The following is a 22103-nucleotide window of genomic DNA, read 5'->3' as shown; positions in this document are numbered from 1 at the left end:
TTTCAAATGAATTCTTTGTTTTCGTCTTCTGCATGCTGCATTTCCCTTCCCTTGGCCTGCTTGTTCCCACTCATTGCCTGCCTCCCACACAGACATACTGTTATAAGGAAAGTGTTGAGTACAGCTGTGCTAGGATTTTTCTTTGCTAGTATTTGTTTCTAGGAAAGGAAAAGGGAGAAAGTCCATTTCCTGTTGGTTTAAAACAGCAGAAACATCTGTTTGTCTTACGATAGTTTTCCCCAAAGAACAGTGGCAAGGGAGCTTGCAGGTGATGAGCTTTGCCATTGCCAGTAGCTATCAGTTTAGACAATGGTGATTAGTATGGTTGGCTTAAAAACAACATAAAAATTCCTTAAACGACAGAGGATATTTATTCCTGCAATAAAATTTTTGACAGCTAATGTTTAATTTCTACAGTGTTTTGAATCATAAAAATACATGGAGTATCTGGGATCAGAAACTCCAGATTCTGCCGTAGAATCTATAGACTCCTTAAATGCTGTCCCAAAGCAATTTTTCTGCAGTCCCCTCACCCTATTATGGGATATTTCCACAGTGCTCACAAGATGGTGTTATGTGATGTATCCTGGCACAGCTTGCTTGTAATCCTTCTGACAAACCCATCCACTACATTAATGGGTGCATTTAACCTATGTAGGACCAATAAAATACATACTCTTAAGTGTATTTACAGTATTACATTGACAGCTGTTAAAATAATGTCATGTAGACTAAAAATAAAGCTGACAGAACAAAGCGCAAACTTTTTGGGTAGTATTAGCAGTACAGTATTTCTTTGTTCTCCAAGTCAGTGCACTTACCTGGTATATTAAAATCTTCTCAGCCTTAGCTGAAGAGCCTCTAGATGCTTAACACTTTTCTTGCCTAAAATGTGATATGCAAGGCATGGCGTTTTACGCTATTGCAGTGTTCTAAACTGTTTTCACTTAAGATTGAATAATTTTGTCAATGAGCTCTTGACCCTATTCATACAGTAGCTCCTAAGCCCTAATACTTTATTCTTCTCTTAATATTTGTCTTCATTTTCCTTCAGGATATAGTGACCTCCCCAGATTACTTGCTTTCTTACTCTAAGAGAACTGCCCTGTCCTTCGCTCACATTTGGGGTATTTCTCCTGAAGCTTCTTTCAGTGGACAGGGTTCTTTTCTTTTGATTGTCAACTTTCTCAGATCTTTCTTTGCTCTGGAGAAGGTACATCTGGCTCCAGATCTCTCTCTCCAAGTTTCAGCCGTGACTTGTCTTGTTTTCACTTAGGCTGAAAACATGAAGAAGTGAAATGTAGATCCTCTTCATCTTTGGTTTCTTAATGTCTGTCTTTCAATACTGTTCTTCAGCTTGGGAGAATTCCTGTAAACATTTTGATTCAAAGATTTTCAGAGCCAACAACCTGCCCCAGCACCTTGTGAATCTCTTCAGTCTCTTCGGTTTGCAACTCACTGGGTGTCCTTTCTCTAGACCTGGTTGTTTTAAGGCAGCTTTACTTTCAGGATCGGACAGAAGACTAGCATTGCTGGTGTGTAAATGTAAGCACTGGTTCAGAATGCTCCTCTAAGAGCAGGAACATTTTCGGTGTGTTTCTTTCTTTCCACAGTTAGCTTTTTATGCACTTTTATTCTTTTCCTGTACTTCTGCTGAGCTGTGGGTGTTTCAGTGGAGAGACACGTGACATAGCGTGTTCAGTGGAAGCAAGCCTGAGTGGCCTCCCTTTCTTGGTACGGTCTTTCTGCTCTGTCCAGAACCTGAACATTGGTTACCAGGAAATACGTTCTTCCAGAACCTGAGCAGTGGTTACCAGTAAATACATTCTCTTTCCTTTGCCTGCTTCTTTTGGTAATTGCACAGGTGAACTGCTGTTAGAGCTCAAACATTAGTCTGACAGGCTCTTGTGAGTTTCCTGAAGCAAGCAAGCAGAAAGCAGCTTAGTGGCTAATTTTAAACAGATTATAACTGAGTAAGATCTGATTGGAATTGTACTCTCTCCTAGTCCAAGGTCTTTGTCTCTTTTGAACTAGAAGCTCTACCACAGGTTTCCGGAAGTATTGCATTTTCTCAGGAAAGGTTTTCAGGATTTTTCTATGACAGATTAAATGGAGTCTGAATGCAGAACTTTTCACCAGCAACCACTGTGTTATAGTTTCTCTTCAGATCTTGTCTACAGTCATGATTTTGGTGGCTGCTTCTGTGAAAGAAAGTGCAACTAACATCGCTTCTGAAATGCTAATTACCAGGATTGTCTGAAGATCTGCTTATCTTTTTAGGATATCCTAGAGGAATGCCTGTTCAAGTTGGTCATTGTCACACAAAGGATAGCTGCATTCACAGCATCCGATACTTTGGCACCATGATTTGTTTGGATAATTTGTCTCACTGACATGGGGCTGAATCCCCCAGTATTGTGATCAAAAGGGAAGTCATCTCTGGAAAAAAACCTAACCCAAAACTCTCTTAGCTTTTAGACAAGAGAGGGGAAAATGGAGGCTAATTACCTCACTGATTTAGATTCAAGTCTGACATTAGTGTCAGTGAAACAGAAACAGGAATTCTTAAGGAGGTGGACATCAGCAGCTGAACCTTAGTTCCATTCAGTAAAGCTAATCTCTGTACTGTTTGTTTACTTGTTTACTAAGTCAGAAATCATAATAACCATTTTGGATACACAGCAGAAGGAGATTGAACTCTTCAAAAGGTATAGGGAAGGAGGGAGAGGCGGTGGGGTAGACCTGTATGTTTTGACTGTCTAGAGCTTAATGCTGGTGACTGCAGGGTTTGAGTGTTTATGGGTAAGACTCAGCGGGAAGGCCCGCAAGGCAAATAGTAGTAGCCTGTTATAGATCATCCAACCAGGATGAAGAGGCAGACAAAATACTCTATAAGCAGCTGAGAGAAGTCTCATAATTGCTAGCCCTTGTTCTCATGGGGGACTTCAGCTTACCAGATGTCTGCTGGAAATACAATACAGCAGAGAGGAAACAGTCTCGGAGGTTCCTGGAGTGTGTGGAAGATAACTTCCTGACACAGCTTGTGAGTGAGCCAGCTAGGGAAGGTGCCCCGCTGGACCTCTTGTTCATGAACAGAGAAGGACTTGTGTGTGATGTGATGGTTGGAGGCCATCTTGAGCATAGAGATCATGAATGATAGAGTTTTTGATTCTTAGAGAAGTAAAGGCAGGGAGAGGGTTCTGCAGAGCTGCTGCTTTGGACTTCTGGAGGGCAGACTGGCATGTTTAGGAGCCTGGTTGACACTGGAAGGCAGTCCTGAAGAGCAGAGGAGTTCCAGTATGTCCAGGAAGGCTGGCCATACTTCAAGAAGGAAATCTTAAAGGCACCAGAGCAGGCCATTCCCATGTGCTGAAAGACATGCCGGTGGGAAAGAAGACTGGCCTGGCGGAACAGAGAGCTCTGACTGAACTCAGCAAAATATTAGAGTTTCTGACCTGTGGAAGAAAGGGCGGGCAGCTCAGGAGGGCTACAAGGATGTAATGGAGTTATGCAGGGAGAAAATGAGAAGGGCGAAAGCCCAACTAGAACTTAATATGGCTCCTGCCATAAAATAGAATTAAAAATGTTTGTTTCTGTAAATACAGTAGCAACAGGAGGACTAAGGAGAATCTCCACCCTTCACTGGATGCGGGAGGAAACAGTGACAATGGATGAGGAAAAGACTGAGATACTTAGTGCCTTCTTTGCCTCTGTCTTCAATAGTAAGACTATTTTTTTCTCAGTGTGCCCAGCCCCCTGAGCTGGAAAACAGGGACTGGGAGCAGAATGAAGCCCCTATCATCCAAGGGGAAATGGTCAGTGACCTGCTACACCACTTAAACATGCACAAGTCTATGCAGCCAGGTGGGATCCACCCAGGGGTACTGAAGGAGCTGAACTTGGTGGATGTTAAAGGTGTTTTCCAACCTAAATGATCCTATGATTCGATTCTAACTGTCTGTCCTCCATGTATTTTTTGGAGTCCCTGCTTTCTAGAATACAGTTATACTCTATCCTATATACATTTTCTACCAAGTCAGCAATTTATATTGTAATATATTGATCCAACATAATTTAACTTTTTTCCTGCATTAATATTCAGTACCTAATTGTACTCAGCGGACCAACTGAGGTGAGCCACTGTGCATTGGTGACTGCTACTACTGCACCCTCATTGCGTCACTTTTACATTTTAATTAGCAATTTATTTATATTTAGTTGTCTTACAATACTTACATAGGTGTAAACCCATTATGTCCATTAGAGTTTGATATTAAAAGAGTATTGTATCTGCTATTCATGAGCAAGTTTCCCTAGGAAGTCTGCTCTTTTTATGCTTTTAAATAGAAAGGAATTAAAGCATGGAAAGACTTCACCACTCATCTTTTTAGTTCCTGACCTTTTTGTCCCTTCCAAACTTCACTATGATGGATTAACATCCTTTCCCTTGCATTCCCTTCACAGGTGTACATAAAGCTTCCTTTGTAAGACCATCCACGTTATTTTCAGCATTCTGCTAGGATCGGTGTAGGACAACACAGAATCTCTTTCCAATTGACCAAGCTCTCTCTGTCTCACATTTTGTTTCTTTGCAAGTCTGGTGGCACAGGTGGGAAGTTTTCTGGACAGAAGCTGTAGTTGGCCATGATAGTAGTTTTTCATAGGATGCAGGGATGATAACTAGCAAGGTAGGAGAGTGCATCCTCAGTTAACTGCACTCAGCTGCTGAGAGATGGCTCTTCAAGCTGGAATTAAGTGTGGTTTTAGAGTTTGTTCTTACTTTTAATTGTTTACTTGCCAAGTTTAAAATTACAAGTTAATTTTTTTACTCTGGATAATGCAATCGAATGCCTATGTTTACATTCCTCCAAGTGGGAACAGAATATAGCCCAATATACACTAGTTATTTGAATTGAAGTTAATTTGGATGGTAAGAATCACACTGTGAGCTTTCTTGGGCCTTCTTCCTCTGTGGAATTTTAGGTTAATTAATTCTTATGAAGTCCTCGGCCTGAGATGATTTTGTTAGTAACATTTTTATTAGCATTATATTACCAGTATAAATATATGATAAAATTAAATGAGGTACTTCATTCTTTCATTTGCTTGGTCTCTAGGTGACAAGTGACATGATTTTTTTTTTTTTTACATGAGTTTCTTATGTAGAAAGAAAATGATATTGTAGTCAGATATGCAACATTGTTTATGTTCTTTTACTGTAATGGATATTTGGACAGCATTCTCAGTAATCACTCTGCGTGCTTGTAAAGATTAGTGAGTGATACAGTTCATGGGAAATTTTATGGGCTGAAGTAGATAAGAGTTTGAGATGTTTGTCTTCTGAATGTCTGCTTTAACCTCTAAGTATACAGTGTACATCACAGCTTCATTATGTTTTCCCTTTTATTCTTATTGTACTTGATTTATGGCATGGAAAAGAACATTTTCTTTTTCCTTGTATTTATCTTTTTCTCCCTGCCATCCGCTATCTCCCTTACAACATTGTCCACTTGGCATTATCCAATGCCTTAAACTCTGGAGGCAGTATTCTTGTTATGTTCTTATATTGTTGATGCTATTTTTGCGATCAAGAATAAGTTGTGTTGACCGTTTTCATTACTTAGTTATTCAGTTGACAGATAAAAATACTTCTTCAGAGGCACATAATGTTTTGTTCTGTGCTCTCTTCTTGATTTTGATTGTTTTTCATTTGTTTTTTCCCTTAGTCTGCAGTGTACGGCACTTTGGAAAGTTCATCTCATGATCTTTTTTTCCCTAGGTTTTTTTTTCCCCTTTTATTCTTCTTAGCCTTTCCTTCTTTTCCTCATACTCTCTTGCACTAATTTTTCTTGGTTTTTTTTTTTTTTTAAAAAAGGTATTTGGGCTGGTTTTGAGACCCTTCTGGCACTTCAAAAAGTGTCATCTTGTAAACTTTAAGGCTTTACACTGAGGGAGAGAGAGCAAAAAAATGTGGAAGGAGAGATCTGAACCTGCTGTGCATGGAAATATCTCTCTATAGCTAGTGCTGCAATATGTTTTCTGTATTACTTGTTAGATTAATCCATGACTGTTAAAATATTTAACTTAAAATGCCTGTAGTTTTCTGGGTTTGGTTTTTTGTTTTTCCTAATTACTTTCAAGGAGGAAGTGTTTTTACTTCTTGATGTATATATTTGCTGCAAATGGTAAACAAAGTAGTAGTGCGTGTAAAGAGTAAATATTGGAATACTTATTACAGTCAAATGTCTGTACTGAGCAACTTGGAATTCAGAGATACAGTGATGTGGCAACGTTATCATTTTGTCATCACAAATTCTCCTGGAAAGAGTCCACATTAGATAATGTTATGTTAAACTGAATCCTCCTCCCTTTTGTTTTTTTACTCAGGAATGCTTCAGTATTGTGATCCTGAAATCATGAGTCAGGTTTTTTTTATTAAGATAGTCATACTGCTTGAAGGAACTGCATAGTCTCTAGCCTAGGAAAAGAAGAAAAAAAAAGGGAATCATCATTAACTTCAAGAAATACTCCCAACTCAGCACAAAGTTTAAAAGAAATTATGAATAAAGACATGCAAGTAAAAAAGAATAAAGCTCACTATGAAGTTACTGTATTCTAAAGGTAGATTATGTCTGGCTAATGTGTTAACTTTGCATGTTATGTGTTAACTTATGTTTTAGGTAAAGAGAGTAAAGCAAATGTTATATTTGTGAGATTCAGTTAAGCATTTTATAGCATTAGATGAGGATACTGTTTTCATTAAAGTGAAGGAAATGGAAGGATTCGTATAAGAAATGCAAGGTGAAAAAGGAGAAGAAAAATAATCAACAGTATTGAAAGTCAAACTTGGAGGAAGATGTATTAAATACAGATCTTTCAGTTTTAGAATCAAACTTTTTAATTTTTTTGTTAAAGGTGTTTGCACAGAAAGTAGGAAAAAGTTCATGTGATGTTGAAGGCTCAATTGCTACATAGGAAGATCGAGATGTGCCAGGAAGAGTTGGATGATCATGAGGACTGACATTAGAAATGGGGTGAGACTAGACTTTCCAGTATAAAACATAAGATGAAGACCGTAGGCACTAGTAGCACTATCTCGGTTGTCACCTGAGAGTTATTCAGTTGGAAATCACAGAACAGGATTTTTATCTAATATTGTTAATTACTTGCAAGATAAACTAAGAACAGCTGATGTGATTGAACCAGAGGAGAGGCAAATGTGATTAAGATGGGTTGAGCAAGATACTTCCAGTAAAGATCTATAAATATTGCTAATACACAGAACACTGTTAGCCTTTCATACAGTATATTTTCTACCATTTTTGACTCTCATATTTAAGAACAGGAGCAAGCACAGGGAAGGGTTATGAAGGATTGTCAGGATAGTGGGTAGCCTTTTGTGCAAAAGACTTCTAAATTAACTTGACTTGTTCTCTTGCAAAAAAGAAGGCTGAGAGGGAATGAGAAAGCTCACCTTAGAAGGTAAATATAACAAAAAAGTGAGCTATGTAAGTTAAAGGATAGTATTGACACAAAAACAAAAGTATAGCCAACCTGAGTATTAGGAGATTCCAAACTATCAACTCAGTGTCTAGATCATCTTCCCAACAGAAGCACTGTTTTCTAATAGACCTTAATAGATAAAGAATACTGCATTATGCAGTTGCCTGCAAATCATGGATCTTGAGTGTTTAATGCAAGATTTGCTTGCATTCTTGCATTTGAAACAGAAAGGGTTTGGGGTTTCTGTGTCTTAAAATAGGAAGCATATTTGTTATGTTTTCTCATTAGTTTTTAAAAAAATAGAGATGCTTTTGAATCTCTCTCTGTTAATACATTTCCATCACATAGTTATTCTTTACAATTCTTACATGGTCAATTAAATATTCTATTGCTTAGTGGTTTTCTACAACCAGGTCAAAATTGGTTTTATAAACTGATCGTAGCAAATATTATAGAGAGAAAAAATATTGAATAGTTCAGAATTAGTTAATTTTAAACTTTTAAAGATTCAGATTGTAGTTTAAAACCATCTTTCTAATGAAGGATGATCTGGGACAAGTATACGTGATTTTTCATTTTTTAAAATCTTGCCTATGTAGCTGAGGGGAGGTCAATATTAGAAAGGTGAAAAAAGTCATAGGCTATTTAAATAAATCAGCTGAATAGAAATTTCAGGTTATCTTTCCATCTAATAACAGATGTCTGTGGCAAAAAAAGCTGCATAGTTCCTTGTCTTCCTCCCTTTACATTAAGAATGCTTTTGGAGGGTGTGAGGGTAATCTAGAAGAGGACAGCCAGACTGATTCAGGGATAATGGACTGTGGTTCTCAAAAGGAGTACTTGGAAAAGAGAGCCTCTTTGTTCCCAGGTTTTGTTATGGACCTGCTGAAAGAACCAGGAGGTGAACTGTATGAAGACAAAAGTGGCTGAACTGGATGTTTCCTTCTTCAAAACATAGAACTCACATCTGTAAGAAATGCACGTGGCTAATGGACTGCTTAGAAAAATCGGACATGGCGAGGGAACAGCTGCACTAAGCAACTTGCTCCCCTAGAGGAATTCCAAATGTTATGGAGAAAAAGTTGTTCACAGCAAATGCCGTTTCGTACTCCCCTGCGCAGTCTGTGGCTCTTTATGCCTCCACTTGTGAAGCTCACAGCATTCTGGTTAAGCAGACTCAGCAGGGCTGCCAGCTTTATTGAGTTGGTATGGAACTGAAGAACAACTTTCCCATTCCATGTGATATCTTGTATTTTAGCAGCCCTCACCTTAGCCAGAATGGTCCCTATTCCTCTTCACTTGGCATTAAGAAATGGGAATGGGGTAATACTTCCTATAACACTTGTGTAGTGGGGAAGTAATTGGGTTTGTTTGTTCTTTTTTACATAGTTGGAGAATACATTGGCCATTAGAATTTAGACAAAGTGTCACTGGAGTTTTTAACAGTGAAAAGGAGGCTAAATCTAAATAAATCTCCCGGTTCCCATGAGCTGCAGCTTGCACTTGTGTTTTTTTTTCCCCCTTCTAAGAATATAGTAACAATATTTATCAAAATCATTTATGCCATTGAGGAATCCAGAGAAATGCAGGAAATGCAGTATGAACACATAACGTATGTACTAATACTTTATTTGTCTTTGTGTGTGTGGATTTGATGGCCAAAAAGGAAGAGGCCCCAAGGGCTCCTTAGTATGCAATTAATATTTTGGCTAGAAAAGCAGCAGATTGTTTCAGTATGCTTACATGTTATGACATCATATTCCAGTAAAATTATAATGAACAGAATTTTTGTTTGTCTCTGTGGCAAACCAAAATGAGTTTTCTAATTGTCAACAGACTTTGGTGATTTATTTAATTATAGTGGCGCCCGCTCACACCGGCTTAGTTAAGGTTTGTCAGCATTTCTGTTATGAACCCCTATTTTTAGTGGTTTATAACTAGTTGTAAATATTTGCTCATTGCTGAAACTTGGCATTCCAGGTCACAGTCATAGAGCAAATATCCTTTCTCAGATTGACTATTCTAAAGTTATACCAACAACATTAGCTAAAAAGTTGATTTCTGATGCCATGAAACTTCGAGGGAATGAAGAGAACCTGTTTTCCAGACCTCTTTTCTGAGGGGTCTTCTTAAGAATCTCAAATGTCCAGAAGAGCCAGACAGAAAATAGCTTGTTTTAACAGGTTATATGTGACTGGTTGTTACAGTATTATCCTTTAGCACTTTTTTTTTTTTTTTTTTCATTCCAGTTGAATCTATTGTTTCATATGTCCTTTCATTGTCTTCTGGTCTTGTAGTCTGTCATTTGGCTGTGTCTCACCAAAGAGTGTGCCAGTACCACCTGGGAATACTTTTTACATAGGAATTTTATCCAAAGGAAAGTCTTAGTCATTGTAGCTGCCATGTAGAATGCAGAGAGATGTGTATTCTTTAAATCATAGCATCATAGAATCATAGAATAGTTAGGGTTGGAAAGGACCTCAAGATCATCTAGTTCCAACCCCCCTGCCATGGGCAGGGACACCTCACACTAAACCATCCCACACAAGGCTTCGTCCAACCTGGCCTTGAACACCGCCAGGGATGGAGCACTCACAACCTCCCTGGGCAACCGATTCCAGTGCCTCACCACCCTAACAGGAAAGAATTTCCTCCTTATATCCAATCTAAACTTCCCCTGTTTAAGTTTTAACCCATTACCCCTTGTCCTGTCACTACAGTTCCTGACGAAGAGTCCCTCCCCAGCATCCCTATAGGCCCCCTTCAGATACTGGAAGGCTGCTATTAGGTCCCCACGCAGCCTTCTCTTCTCCAGGCTGAACAGCCCCAACTTCCTCAGCCTGTCTTCATACAGGAGGTGCTCCAGTCCCCTGATCATCCTCGTGGCCCTCCTCTGGACTAGTTCCAGCAGTTCCATGTCCTTTTTATGTAGGTAGTTGAAAAACTTTCAGAAACCTAAAGAGTCTGAGAAGTGTTGCTGTTGGAAATCCTGTTTCAGTTCTGTGGCTGAACAGTGTCAGAGGGGTAAAGGAGCATAGGACTGATGTGTAGGAGTTCTTGTGATGGAAAATGTGCTAATATGTTATTGCATAACAGCAAATTCTGTGTAAACATTTCCAATATTGTTAATGTTTTCAGTCCTTTTTAGTAACTCAAATGTAGTATATTGGGAAGGTTTGTTAATGATCAGTGGCAGATAGATAATCTTAAATTTGCGTGGAGTTGTTCCTTACATGAGCATCCATCTTCAGGGTGCAAAATCATTCTGTATTAAAACTCAGTTTAACCATCGCACCATACTTTCAGACTGTAATATGATGATCACTTTTAGGGTTTTGTTAATACTGACTCTGTCCTCACCCTTGAGACGAGGATGTTCTGTTTGACATGCTCCATGCTGTAGAAAAGCCAGTATCCTCACAGATTTAGTTCATTTTCTGAGCATTTCAGGTGCTCCTTTGTACTTTCCTGGCAATGTTCATATTATCAGTGCTCTTCTAACTCTGCTTGAGGCCAAGCAGAGCAAGAAAAGTTTAATCAAAACCATGTAAAAGCCTAATCATTCTGCCAATGCCAAAGAGCTGCATGAGGCTCTAGAGCCACAGGCTGAATATCATTTTTCCATGTTATCACATAAATAGCTCCCTAAACACTCTTTAAAAGAAAAGGTGGAGGGGGGGAGGCAAAAAGTGAGGGCCTGTTGTAGGGTCTGAGTTTATGAAGTGAATTAAGGTTCATGTGCTTTCCTCCTTTGCCTGTAATGGACAGAAAGGTAGGTCTAGTAACTCAATAAGAAACAAGAACTTCTGATGGATATTGTATTTTCCCTGAGCCTAGGTAGTTGGTAAAAGCACTACTACTTTTTATTCAAAGAGGATTGTGAAGTAATGAGGTGTGATGTGCTATCAAGGTGCCTACTGCTTTTGCATGACAGAGCTTATCCTGTGCTACGATGCAGCTAACAGAGTTAGCAGTTTCAGGCTGTAGCTGTAGATCTGAGAACTTCTGGGATGGTGGGGGGGTCCTGGGAACTCTTTGAGGAACTTGAAGGTGCCTGTTGGTGCAGGGAAAGGATAACCGCAGGAGGCTGTGGCTTCTAGCAAGCTGTAGCAACAGCCAACCAGCTAGTCCTGATCAAAAGCTGCACTGAGCTTTTGTTTCAGAGAGGGTCAATTTACCTCTCAGGGTGCTGACTGACGACTGCTGAACATGAGCCAGCTTGTGCCCAGGTGAACAAGAAGGCCAATGGCATCCTGACCTATGTCAGAAATAGCATAGCCAGCAGGGTCAAGGAGGTGATCATCCCCCTGTATTCGTCATTGGTGAGGCTGCACCTCAGACACTGTGTTCACTTCTGGGCCCCTCACTACAAGAGAGATATGGAGGTGCTGGACTGGGTCCAGAGGAGAACAAAGAAGCTGGTGAAGGGTCTGGAGAATAAGTCTTATGAGGAATGGCTGAGGGATCTGGGGTTGTTTAGTCTGAAGAAGAGAAGGCTCAGGGGAGACCTTATTGCTCTTTACAACTACCTGGAAGGAGGATGGAGTGAGGAGCTGATCTCTTCTTCCAAATAACAAGGGATACATCAGGAGGAAACAGCCTCACAGGAGGGCACGAGCAATCCAGGAGGTTTCTGTAGTGCACCAATGACAACATTCTGATACAGGTGGTTGAGGAATCAGTGAGCATGGGCACTGCTGCTGGAGCTCACACTTTCAAAGAACTGGTCAGAGATGTGAAGGCTGGAGTCAGTGCAGTGGCCATGAGATAGTGGCAGGATATTGAGAAGAGAGAACAAGGCAAGTATCACAGATCACAAACTGGACCTCAGGATAGTAGACTTAGGTCTCTTCAGAGACCTGCTTGGAAGAATCTCAGGGGATATGCTCCTGAAGAGAGGAGTCCAGGGAAACTTGTCAAGGTTTCCCTTCTCCAAGGTCAAGAGTGGTTAAACTGTCCATCCCAGCATGCAGGTAGTCAAGTACAGGCATTGGGAAGCTTGCATGGATGAACAAGGAACTTCTGTCTAAACTCAAACAGGATTTGTGACCCAGGTGAGGTGACCGACGGTGAATGTAGAGACGCTGTACAAGTGTGCAGTAATGGAATTAGGAAAACTGAAGTCCATTGGAAGTTGAGTCTCAAAAGGGATGTTAAGGGCAACAGGATGGGCTTCTACAGAAGCAAAAGGAAGACTAGGGACAACTGTTAAGTGGGGTAGGGAACCTGATGATCATGGAAAAGATAGTGGTACTCAAAGTGCCTTCATCTTAGTCTTTACTGTTAAGACTGGCCTTCAGGAGTCCCATGTCCCTGAGATCAGTGGGAAAGTCTGGATCAGGTAGGACTTGCTCTTGATGGAGGAGGATCAAGTTGGGGAACATTTCAACAAACTGGACAGGTCCATGAGGCCTGATGGGATGCATCCATGAGTGCTGAGGGAGCTGAATGATGTCATAGTGATGCCACTTCTGATTATCTTTGAAAGACTGCTGTCATTAGGGAGGTTTCTAAGGACTGGAAGAAAGCAAATTTCACTTCTGTTTTCATGAAGGGCAAGAAGGAGGATGTGGGAAAATGGTAAGTCAGTCAGCCCCACTTCAGTCCCTGAGAAGATTAGGGGGGAAATCATCTTGAAAACTGTTTCTGATCATATTAAGAACGACAGGTGACTGTAAGCAGTCAGCATGGATTTAAGAGGGTAAGATTGTGCCTGACTGGTCTGATGGCCTTATACAGTGAGATGACTAGCTCAATGGATGAAAGGAGAGGAACAGGTGCTGTTTATCCTGACTTTATCAAGGCTTCTAAGACTGTCTCTTATCCTCCTTGACAAACTCATGAAGTATGGCCTGGATAAATGGACAGTGAGGCAGTTTGAAAACTGGCTGAACTGCCAGGCTCAAAGGGTTGTGATTAGTGGCATAAAGTGTAGCTGGAGGCCAATCACTAGGGTTGTACACCCGTGATCAATACTGTGGCTAGTACTGTTTAATATCTTCTTTAATGTTCTGGATAATGTGGCAGAGAGTACCCTCATCAAGTCTGCAGATGGTACAAACCTGGGAGGAGTGGCTGATGCACCAGAGGGTTCTTCTGCCATCCAGAGGGACCTCAACAGGCAGAAGTGGGTGGACAGTAAGTTCATGAAGTTGAACAAAGAGTAGTGCAAATTCCTGCATCTCGGCAGGAGTAGCCCCATACATTACTGCACAATGGAGGATAACTGCCTGGAAAGCAGCTTTGCAGAAAAGGGCCTGGGGGTCCTGGTGGATACTCAGTTAAACATGAGCCAGCAATGTGCTGTTGCAACAAAGGTGGCCAACAGCATTTTGGGCTGCATTTAGAAGACTGTTGTCAGCACGTTGAGGGAAGTTATCCTTCCCCTCTGCTCAGCCCTGGCGCTGGGTCCAGTTTTCGGCTCCCCGGTACTAGAGAGACATGGACAAACCAGTGCAAATTTGGTGAAGTCCATAGGGCGATTAAGGGACTGCAGAATCTCTCATCTGAGGAGAGAATGAGAGAGCTGGGACTGGTTAGCCAGAAGAAAAGGCACAGGTGCAGTGCAGAGGAGCAAAGGACAGCTCAAAGTCAGCTGTGGAAGAAGTGGAGTTGATGGTGACTATGAAGCTTTTCATTATTTTTCCTTTTATTTTAAATAAGTGTAATATTTTTCACTTTGGAAATATAGGTTGACCTATGTTTGGTGTCAAAGGACTGTGCCTGAGTCTTAGTTTTAAATTCTTTCAAGGTATTATTTACATCTCTTGCCTGCATATTACCTAAATATATTTTTAATATTCCCTAAAACAATATTGCAAACCGAATAAAACCAATAAACCAAAGGAAAATGTTGATACAGGAAGCATTGACAGGAAAGAGTGAAATTCTGCCTTTCATTTGAAAAAAATGCATTCTTTTTGAAGTAAATCTTAGTCTCAAGCCGCTGTACTTTTTTGCTGTAGATTTTGCCACATTGATAGTGTCTTGATATTCTGTACCTTTTAGAAGCAAAGGGAGTCACAAGGTGAATGCTGTATGTCAGAAGCAATGAAAGACACGGTGGAGTGGGATAGAAATTAATGTTGCTGTTTCTTTGGTTTGACAGCTGCTTTGTTAATGAGTGGCACCATAGTGTTTGAATTTCATTATGCATATAGGGCCTTTGTAATGTTCTTCCAGAAACAGTGGTCAAACACTGGAAGGGGTTGCCCAGAGATGTGGAATCTTTGTCCTTGGGGATATCCACGTTACCCTGAATAATGCCTGAACAAGACAAGTGTAACTTCAGAGGCTGACCCTGCTTTGGGTGCTGTGTTGGACCAGATAACCTCCAGGAGCCTTTCCAACCTGAGTTATTCCATAATTTTATGAAAATGTGACATAAGCAAATGCATTTCCAGGTCTTAATAATTCCCTGTAACTGCGTTAAAACCGTAAACAGGAAAGCAAATACCCACTTTTAGCATGTCGTAAAGGCAACTTAGCTCACCCCTCCAAGGCCCTATAGCCAGAGGCTTGTTGGAGCCAGTGTTACCCTTTTGCCCTTTCCAAATAATTGTATTTTTAGAATTAGGGACAAAGTTCAGGGACACTGAGACTGGAGTGCCTATTTGGGTTTGAAGTGTGCTGCTATCTAATACCTTTTTGTCTGGTAATTGAAATAAATCAGTTACAATTATTGACGAAAAGTCCGAAAGTCTTCATCTGAAAAATTCACTGTCTGTGTCAACAGATGAAAATAGAGGGAGGAAGCTTTAATAAGGATCCTTTAAGAGGAAGTAGGAAAATTTAATACTTAGTTCTGTCTTCAAATGCTTCTAGTTTTGTTGTGATGGACCTGGCTTTTGCCCATGCTTTTGGAATCCTGGGCTTTTTCCAATGCCATAAAATATGTACAAGTTATTTGTCAGAAATGAAATACCGTTTCTGATAGGCATATATTTTTCCAAGGACTAAATCTCCAGTGTGTAAGAAAAGCCTTTGTTTCAGGAAGGAGCGCAGGCAGATGACTGCAGAGCAAAGAGTATGAAGAAGATTCCCTCATCTATGTAGAATATAATTAGAGAACTTTCTGGAAATATTCTCTTAAAAGGTTATAATTTTAACAGTGATTAGAACTAATTGTACTGAATTGCTTTTAATGAGTCTGGGGCTGGTGGTGGAGTACTTCTTTTCTGTAGCTATTGCTTATGTGGACAAGTTTTTATGTTTGTAGTTGTCAGAGTGCTGTGACAGGACCTCCCAAACACAAGCATGGCATTACATCGCCTTCTTCATTTGCTGCTAGTGAGGGACAGGTTTCAGGGTAGTGAGTCTGGGTTGGGTTAGCTATTATTGTTATTGAAAATAAAGATGTGGAACTGATGATACGAATAATGGTACTGTTTCCTTTGAGAAATAACATCTGTGCTGGTTCATAGGAAAATGGGGTTTTTTTGCTTTATCTGTCTTTCGGTGCCTTTCAGACATACTCAGAAAATCAAACCCTGCCATTATATTTGGAAATCTTTCTATATGAGGGACCCCCCCCCCCCAAAAAAAAACAAAACACAACAATGTGAGTGAGCTGAGCTACACCAACAGATTTCAAATGAGAGACCTTGCAGTGCTTCTTCCTCCGTGCCTTTCCTGTGGAACAGGAGTTGTCTCCTACGTGTGGCTTACACTGGAACTTCCAGTTATCCTTAGGTTTAATCTTCTGAAGACTCAAGCCAAGAAGAGAGCAGAGCTGGGCAGCTCGGCTGAAGTATAGTAGAGCTCACTGCAGAGCCCTGCAAATGTGGGTGAAGAGCTGGTTGTCATGTAGGAGATGCTGTCAGAGTTACTGATGGCCCTGCTGAGGAGCAGTCCATATATTTGAGTGTTAGGTCTTACTCTGTAAGAAAAGATAACGTTTTATTCCTAACCACTGCTCTATATTACATAAGATTGATGGTTAAAATTCATAACTTGTATTGTTTTCTTTTCATGACTTCTTTCTAGGTATCACTGCCCAGTGCCTAAAATTTTCTATGTCCAGTTAACTGTTGGCAACAGTGAGTTTTTTGGGGAAGGAAAGACTCGTCAAGCTGCTAGACATAATGCTGCAATGAAGGCCCTTCAGGCTCTCCAGAATGAGCCTATTCCAGAAAAATTACCTCAGGTTTGTGTCAGAATCTTCACATTAAGACACCAAATCAAACAATTTAATTGCCATTTTTTCAATGTTTAATTTTTGATGGTTTTTTTTTCTTACTAGCCTCAGTAATTAGTAATTAGAAATTAGTAATTAGTAATTAGAAAAATAAAACTGACAAATTGTTACTGTTTTTTTCTTCATAACAGCACATCTAAAATGGAGCTAGACTTAACAAAAATAAGTAGGGATTTTAAAGGTGGGATTGTCAGCAGTGGCTAAGTAAAAAATAAAATAAAAATGAAATACAATTTTTGATACTATACCGGAAGTGGAGAAAGTGTCCATTTAATCAGTGGCTTCATGGAGAATTAATTAGTAATCTTAAATATGTGTTGTGCCATGAATGTGATATTTACAGTTGAAGTTACTTGCACCCAATGTACCCCAGAACCTGACGGAGCTCACTGGCAGTTACTGGTCATCCATCTAATAGGTTTAGGCTTTTAGCCACTTAGTACCTTTTTAAATAGCTAGCTTTCTCACTGCTGGGTTGTAATGCTAAAACTGCTGGTTTACTGCTTAAAAATGAAAATGTTGCATCATACTTTAAAAAATATATATCACAAAAATTGTCAAAATAATCTTTGCAAATTGAAAGGACAAATATAATACAATTTCTCAGTCAAATAAGTCAAAATGAATGCATAAGGAGGCAATCTTCTTATTTTGTACACTTTTTCTGATGACGCCTGTTGAACTCCTGTGCACAGCACAAAACATTACTAATGGTGCCTTCAGTGTCTTGTGTGAGTAGTGAGAGTGTAGGGTTTTGAGCTATGTTTTAAGAATGGAAATAATTTTCTATAATGAAAAAAAACTTTGTTCTTTCTGCCTCACCCTGTGTCTACATCCTTCTTTTGATCCAAAAAGAGTTTGACTCACCCCATTGTTTTGCTGCATAATTTTTTAGGATCAGGAAATTCTCTTCAAAATAATTTACTAGAATTAATACTGCTTTTATTTTAAAACAGGAAAACTATTAAAAAAGAATACGTAAAGTCTTAGGAGGAATCCCTGTTTCCTTTCTCACTGTTAATTCCCTTCTTTTCTCTTTTGGTTTCTAGTCAAAAGTATTGGTTGATAATGAATCCATAGCACAAATCTGGCTGGGAATTTCATGTTATTGAAACAAATTTTTAGCCAGCATATTCTTAGTTTTAAAAAATTGTATGATTAATAATATATTTTATCAAAAGAATCTTTGAATTCAAGATATCCGTTAATCGGAATGGAAATGAAACTACTAAGTGCTTAGGATGTTAAGTAGTAGACAGAAGTAAATATGTAGAGTCAGTATGGACCTGCTTTATACACCGAGTTTTCACAGCCCATGTACATATACAATTTACCTAGCAAAGGTAATAAAATCTCTAATTAACATTCTTGCCTAATGGGTTCTGTTTAGTGTCTATTTCCATCAGTGTCTGTTAAGATGTGCAAGCTTTTACAAAATGTAGTCATGGAAAATTGAGTCTCCTAAACTCTTGTAGCCTGCTGTAGTGTTGCCTCTCTCATGAGCTCATGAAGTAACTTCATTCTTCTTTTCAGCACCATAAGTTGTGTACGTAAACTGATTCAAATCCACAGTTAGCTATGAGAAAATAGGGTAGAATTGTCAGGAGACAATACTGTAGATTATCTGAGACATTCACGTTATACTTGTAAAACCTGTGGGGGCACTGTGAGTTTCTGGTACAGCAGTTGAAGACCACTTGGGATACAGTAGGATCTCAGTAGCAGCTGTCTGTAAGTAAGAGACTCTCAACTCCTCAGTGTCTTGGTTATGCTGAGAGTAGAAGGAGCTAATAATGAAACAACTGCTCTGTTACTTCATGGGTTAGAGGTGTAGGTGACTGGAGAAGGCTGGAGGCAACACTATGCCTAAGTCATGGTGGAGTACAAATTGCTGCAACATGTGGAGTTGAGCGTAGCTCTTCAGAGAACTGGAGGTTGGTTAAAGTAGAGTTTAAGTGGTTCATGGTGCCAAGGTTCAGCCTTCTCCCTGCTTCTGGTTATGTGAAGTTAGCGCAGGGCTGCTACATGGCGGTGGGATAGGCATTTGCCATGGGACATAGGCCAGCTCAGTAATACTCTGCTTCCTTAAGCAGAATTGACCAGCTTGGTCAGCCATGGAAGATGATTGATTCACCATTCCTCAAACAGCATGCATGGATAAAGGCCAGTGCACATTAGAGTCTGGCTGGCCTCAGTTACGTGACTAGATTTACTTATTTCTTCCTCAGTCACTGCCACTGTGCTTCCAGGGAGAGCAGAGAGCACAGCAATGACAGACCTGGTACAGTCTAGACCTGCATCCCATTTGTAAGTCAGTAAATTTCACTGGAATGGGATCCATGGAATATGACATAGTAAATATATGGGTTTACCTTTTGGCCTTCATAACTATGTTTGTTAAAAATACAGCCTTCTATGTATTCTTTGATTTTGAGATAGCCTTTTCCTTCCTTTAAAAAAAAAAAACGTAGTTAAGGCTAAAATCTTTTATCCATATTAAACCACTAAAGAGGAGTGTTGCCATCTGAATACTTCATTGCGCAAACATGTAGAAGAGCATAAGGTGAGCAGAAGCAAGAAGCAATCAGCAAACAGGGCAGGGTTACAGGTGAATATGAACCTGCTTTCATAAAAGAGGTATTGTGCGCCTGCCAAAGCACCTCTGTTGTTTCACAGATGTAAGGCTAAGAGAGGCCTTACAATTAAAATGTCAGTTGTGGAATGAGGATCAAATTTAAGTCAAGAATGCTTGAGACACTCATGAACATATTTTGTCTTCCTTGGGGAAGTCACATGACTGTGGCTTGAAAGATTATTGCTCAGTACTAAGGTCTAAAACTTAAAATCTATGGTTCTTCCTATTCTTCACCCATGGTTAAACTCTCTCACTGAGTTTGGTGGAAAAATATGAAGAGATATGGTATAAATTTAAGGGCAGAAGGGTCAATATGGGATTTTGTGAACTGATGTGTTTGTATTAGTCATGAAATTTTAAACTGTATCTTCTACATTAGACTCTACATATCTGGTTAAGCTAGAATATAGCTAGAAAGCCTAAACATTCTTGACTTAAAGTCTTGGTGACAGTCCAGTGGGCTTTGTATTATTTTATGTAAATTGTGCCAGTGATTGAGTATTCCCCATTTCAAAGACAATTTGCAAAGTATTTCTTCTAAATTCACTTAGCCTCATTTTCTATTTGGTATTTTCTTGTCTTTGCTAAATGTAACAAGCAGACATCAAAAATCTCTCCCCCATATACATTTACAAATTTTGCTTGAGCAATTTTGAAGCTTTTTATAGAACAGATTGTTTCCACACTGGCTCAGGGTACAGTTGGGTTTTTTTTTAGCAGTAGTTCATCTTTGTAGCTTTTTTTTATCAGATTTTCAGCTTATCAGTGTCCGTTATAAAGCACAAGCTTAATTGAATACAATACTGGGTAAGATTCTCACTTAGGTTCTCCCAGACTAATAGTAGCCCACTCTTTACATTTGATACTCTTTATATTCCCCCTCCCAAATATTTTTACATTTAAGTATTGTCCCTTTAACTCTGTTTAGATCATCTTTCTCAGTGAACCTAATCAATGCTTTGCCTGTCCTGTAGATAATGACCTACATTCTTGATTTAAGTGGTACTTTACTTTTCATTATATGAAATGAGTAGAGGACCTACATAATTTAATTCTAACTACCCTTGTTACTGCTTTGCTCTGTACCCTATTTTTTCATTACGTATGTCCTGGGGTTTTAGTTTTGTATATAGCTGTCCTGGGTTCAGCAGTAGATTAATGTTATGGATTGAAATTGTTCTTTCAGACTCTGGATTTTGCAGTCATTTAGTGAGACAAAAAGTGCTCCCAGTCTGCATGCCGTAGCTGACTGCTGGATTTTTGGATCTGCATTATCTTGCAGATAATATATAAAGAGTTAATTAATGGTAGATAAAAGGTTGGTAAATTCCATTGTTAATGTGAAGAACCCAATGCTTTTTAATGTTATTTTATAACTTCGGTATCTGCATTGTGCAGCTATGTTGGGGGCTGAAGATTTAGATCAGACTTTGTTATGTAAGATGGGAACTCTGCAGGAATCCACCTAATTTAGGCCAAGTTTCTTTGATGTTTACCTCCACTAATAAAAAATTAGGAGCCTGGCCAAGGTTACATGGTTGTTGAAAGATCTCAGTTTGAAACATTCAGAGCTTTGCAGTCTGAAAGTAGCTGAAAGTGAAACCTTTGATAGCTAAGGAAGATGTGGCCTGGGGAACAAACACCTAAAGGTAGTGGTTGTAGAAGGCAGTAACTCTTTCACTGATCCCCATGCTAGTGTTTGTCTGAGAAAAGTAAGACTTAACCTAAAGTGTAAAGCTGAATTATAGCAGGATAATGTTTGCATGTGCCTTTTGTTGTTTTATTTCTTAGCCTTTCTGTTTGTTATGTTCCTATGGATAAATAAATAATGTTCTGTGTTGAGCAAGCTGTTCTCTGTCACTACCTTTTCACACTGGTCATAACTCCCACAGGGAAGTTGATAGAGGGGCCATTAACCAGCTGGACCTGCTGAGGACACCTGTAACCTGGTGACCTAGTCAAAGCATGGGGGTGATTCACTGAATTTCTTCCGAGAGAAATACAGTCTTCTGTACTTCTTACTTGCTTGAAAGGGTTATCCACAGAGAGCCTGTTTGATCCTCATGTTTGACAGAAGAAGTGTGTGTCACATGGTTATTATCCATGTCATTAATAACACTGAAACCCATAGAAGGTATTTTGCCACCTATCATTAATTTATCAATTAATGTGTATGTGTTTATTATGAAGCATAAGTGCATTATATATGGCTTCACAGTTAGTGGGTGTGTGATAATGGGTTGCTGAGACGGATGTACAAAAGGCTGATATATAGCATGACAGGAGGTCTCAAAAGTCTGAGAAATCAGGGAAGAAGCATACTGTATTTTTCCATCTTCTAAAAATTGTAGTATGATAATGTATTCTTAATTTTCAGAATGGAGAAACAGGAAAAGAATCAGAAGAAGATAAAGATGCAAACAAGTCTGAGATCAGTGTAGTGTTTGAAATTGCTTTGAAGCGCAATATACCCGTCAGTTTTGAGGTATGTGTTACTTACTTGTGTGTTTGCTAAGAAAGAATTAAAAAAGTGCCCCTACAACTCAACACAGTTGACAATACATTATGAATATTACATTTGAATTAATGCAAACTATAAATAAAAAAGATGTTAGTGTATCAAAGTGTAAGACACTGAGTTTTTACTATTAAATTAGATGTTCTTTCAGGGTATGAGAGACCTAATATTTGATTGCAAATATCATGGGTGCATGGCAGAAAGACAATTCAAAGATCTGCTGTGGGATTAGAATCAGTAGCCACATCAGT

The 22103-nt window shown here is 39.4% G+C and overlaps 1 protein-coding gene across 3 annotated transcripts in view; it reads left to right on the top strand.

The window, feature by feature from the left end:
- STAU2 (staufen double-stranded RNA binding protein 2) overlaps positions 1-22103 on the top strand; it is a 168442-nt gene that overhangs the window by 33852 nt on the left and 112487 nt on the right. For all 3 annotated transcript variants that reach the window (XM_065668441.1, XM_065668439.1, XM_065668440.1), the window contains exons 6-7: positions 16489-16648; positions 21712-21819. In XM_065668441.1, the coding sequence (XP_065524513.1) occupies positions 16489-16648; positions 21712-21819 (268 nt within the window). The remainder of the gene's footprint in view (positions 1-16488; positions 16649-21711; positions 21820-22103) is intronic.

The sequence above is a fragment of the Lathamus discolor genome, chromosome 2, assembly GCF_037157495.1.
Source record: "Lathamus discolor isolate bLatDis1 chromosome 2, bLatDis1.hap1, whole genome shotgun sequence".
NCBI lineage: Eukaryota > Metazoa > Chordata > Aves > Psittaciformes > Psittacidae > Lathamus > Lathamus discolor.
Note: the sequence above shows the minus strand (reverse complement) of the source record. Positions and strands in the feature narration are given on the sequence as shown.